The sequence below is a fragment of the Ammodytes marinus genome, assembly GCF_949987685.1.
Source record: "Ammodytes marinus genome assembly, chromosome: 22".
In the NCBI taxonomy this organism is placed as follows: Eukaryota; Metazoa; Chordata; class Actinopteri; order Uranoscopiformes; family Ammodytidae; genus Ammodytes; species Ammodytes marinus.
Genome location: NC_137226.1, coordinates 164543 through 167042, shown reverse-complemented (window position 1 = coordinate 167042; position 2500 = coordinate 164543). Strand labels below are relative to the sequence as shown.

The following is a 2500-nucleotide window of genomic DNA, read 5'->3' as shown; positions in this document are numbered from 1 at the left end:
AAACGTTTGCCGTTGTCGGTCGGCAAAACAGAACATTCCACTTACTTGCTAATGAAAGATTTGAGTGCCGTCTTCCAAATCGTAAAGGGTCGAGGCCAAAGCAGTCTCAAACTCACACAACATATCCGCAGCCATCTTTGATGTTTACTATCACGGCTTCGACGTCGCATGCACGTCACTGTCGTCATCCGGTTACGTCCTCCCCAGAGTACCATACAAAGGGCTCTGGCGCGCCCATATTAGATAGAACCAATTGAAACGTGAGTCGGGATTTCTGGTCTTCTTGAAAAAGCTTCAACGGAGAGTTTCCAGACCAACAGACGCAGCAAATTTAATTTGCCAGTGCCTAGTGGCAGGTCTGGGAATGCCAGGCTAATATTTTATCCCTTAAGAAAAAAAAAGAATTAGATATATAATTTAGAAAGGGTAGTTGCATCTACACATTTTCAGTCAGTACTTTTAAGCAATGTCAATAGCCTATTTCAGCCTCGTCTGTGAAATAAAGATAGCTGGACAACAGAGTTCTTCTGCTTCGTTCCTCTCACTGCATTTAAATGCATTCACTATATTACAGAGAAATAAGTCTTGTTAAAGAAAAAGAGCTCCAAGCCCAACCCAGAGGACCCTCCATAATATCTTATTTTATATTAATATTTTTATGGAAAATCCATGTGTCCTTCAATAGCTTCTAATTCATCTGACCCAGTGTCTCCAAATTATAACATTCGATACTGATTGAATAGTTAAGATGACAACCTTTTTATTAGTTTATTTGTGTGTTTTTAACTTATGTGCAACGTTGTGTATGTATGTGATCAAAATAAATTATCTAAACTAAAAAACTTCCCAGGTATAAGATCATCACAGAGAAACCTTCAGGGACGATCTCTGGACATCAGAAGAGTGAAAACGGAAAGATCGAGTGGAGCACAGAGATGCCTGTCTCCTGCAGTCTATCAAAGTAAGAACACACACTCTGTCTGTCTGTCTGTCTGTCTGTCTGTCTGTCTGTCTGTCTGTCTGTCTGTCTGTCTATCTGTCTGTCTGTCTGTCTGTCTGTCTGTCTGTCTGTCTGTCTGTCTGTCTGTCTGTCTGTCTCTGTGTGTGTGTGTGTGTGTGTCTGTCTATCTATCTATCTATCTATCTATCTATCTATCTATCTATCTATCTATCTATCTATCTATCTATCTATCTATCTATCTATCTATCTATCTATCTATCTATCTATCTATCTATCTATCTATCTATCTATCTATCTATCTATCTATCGATCTATCGATCTATCTATCTATCTATCCATCTAATTGTATATCTGTCTCTTTAGGGGTCTTCAGAGCTTGCTAACCCCGGTGCTAACTAACATCTTCTGTCTGTCTGTCTGTCTGTCTGTCTGTCTGTCTGTCTGTCTGTCTGTCTGTCTGTCTGTCTGTCTGTCTGTCTGTCTGTCTGTCTGTCTGTCTGTCTGTCTGTCTGTCACTTAATCAACTGTCTATCTCTTTTCTTCCAGGGGTCTGCAGAGCTTGCTAACCCCGGTGCTAGCTAACATCCTCGAGGCCGACCAGGAGAAGTGTTGGGGCTTTGACCAGTTCTTCGCCGAGACAAACGACATCCTTCACCGCACCGTGATCTACGTGTTCAGCCTACAGCAGGCCACACTACACCACGTATACATCCACGAGTACAACACGTAAGAAAAGTAGTCCCAAAGTTACACTCACTCACACAGGGGAAATACGCACATTTATACTCAAGAAAAGTAGTCCCTTAATATGTATACATCCACACGTAAGAGGAAAAATAGTCCCTCATTCACTCTGTTATAAAGGGAAAATAATATGTATACATCCACGAGTACAACACGTAAGAAAAGTAGTCCCTTAGTAGTCCCTTGTAAAAGTAAAAGTGATATTTCTAATGTAGCTCAGTGTGTAGGGCGGTCGACCTTCAACTACAGGGTCGGTGGTTGGATCCCCCGTCTCCCCGCCACATGTCCAAGTGTCCCTGGGCAAAGAGACACTGAACCCTAAATGTCTCCTGATAGTTAGCTTGCACCCTGCGTGGTAGCTGCTGCTGCTATCGGTGTATGAATGTGTGCTCCAGTTGTAAGTCGCTTTGGATAAAAGCGTCTGCTAAATGACATGTAATGTAATGTTTTGGGGCGACTGTGGCTCAGTTGGTAGAGCGGGTTGGCCGATGATCAAAGGGTTGGAGGTTCGATCCCCGCCCTGCCACCTGTGTCATGGTTGTTGTGTCCTTGGGCAAGACACTTCACCCACCTTGCCTCGTGTGAATGTCGATAGTTAGCCTGCTGCTATCGGTGTATGAATGTGTGTGTGAATGGTAACGTGGGAAAGGAAAACAGGTCTCCCTTGCAAAAGAGTCTTCGGTCTCAATGGTGATTTACCTGTAGAAATAAAAGGTTAAAAATTTAATGTAATGTAATGTAACCCCCTGCTGTTCCCCCTTTTGACCACAGGGCGGCGCTGTTTCAGGAGTTGAT

General features: G+C 42.9%; 1 protein-coding gene across 3 annotated transcripts in view; it reads left to right on the top strand.

Annotated features, from left to right (window-relative positions):
* Positions 1 to 2500, top strand: part of tbk1 (TANK-binding kinase 1) — a 130735-nt gene that overhangs the window by 5480 nt on the left and 122755 nt on the right. For all 3 annotated transcript variants that reach the window (XR_013845467.1, XM_080051297.1, XM_080051296.1), the window contains exons 7-9: positions 851 to 961; positions 1508 to 1687; positions 2477 to 2500. The exon at positions 2477 to 2500 is cut by the window's right edge and continues 173 nt beyond it. Coding sequence is in view for 2 of the 3 variants with exons in the window: in XM_080051297.1 (XP_079907423.1) it covers positions 851 to 961; positions 1508 to 1687; positions 2477 to 2500 (315 nt within the window). In the remaining variant the exon portion in view is untranslated. The remainder of the gene's footprint in view (positions 1 to 850; positions 962 to 1507; positions 1688 to 2476) is intronic.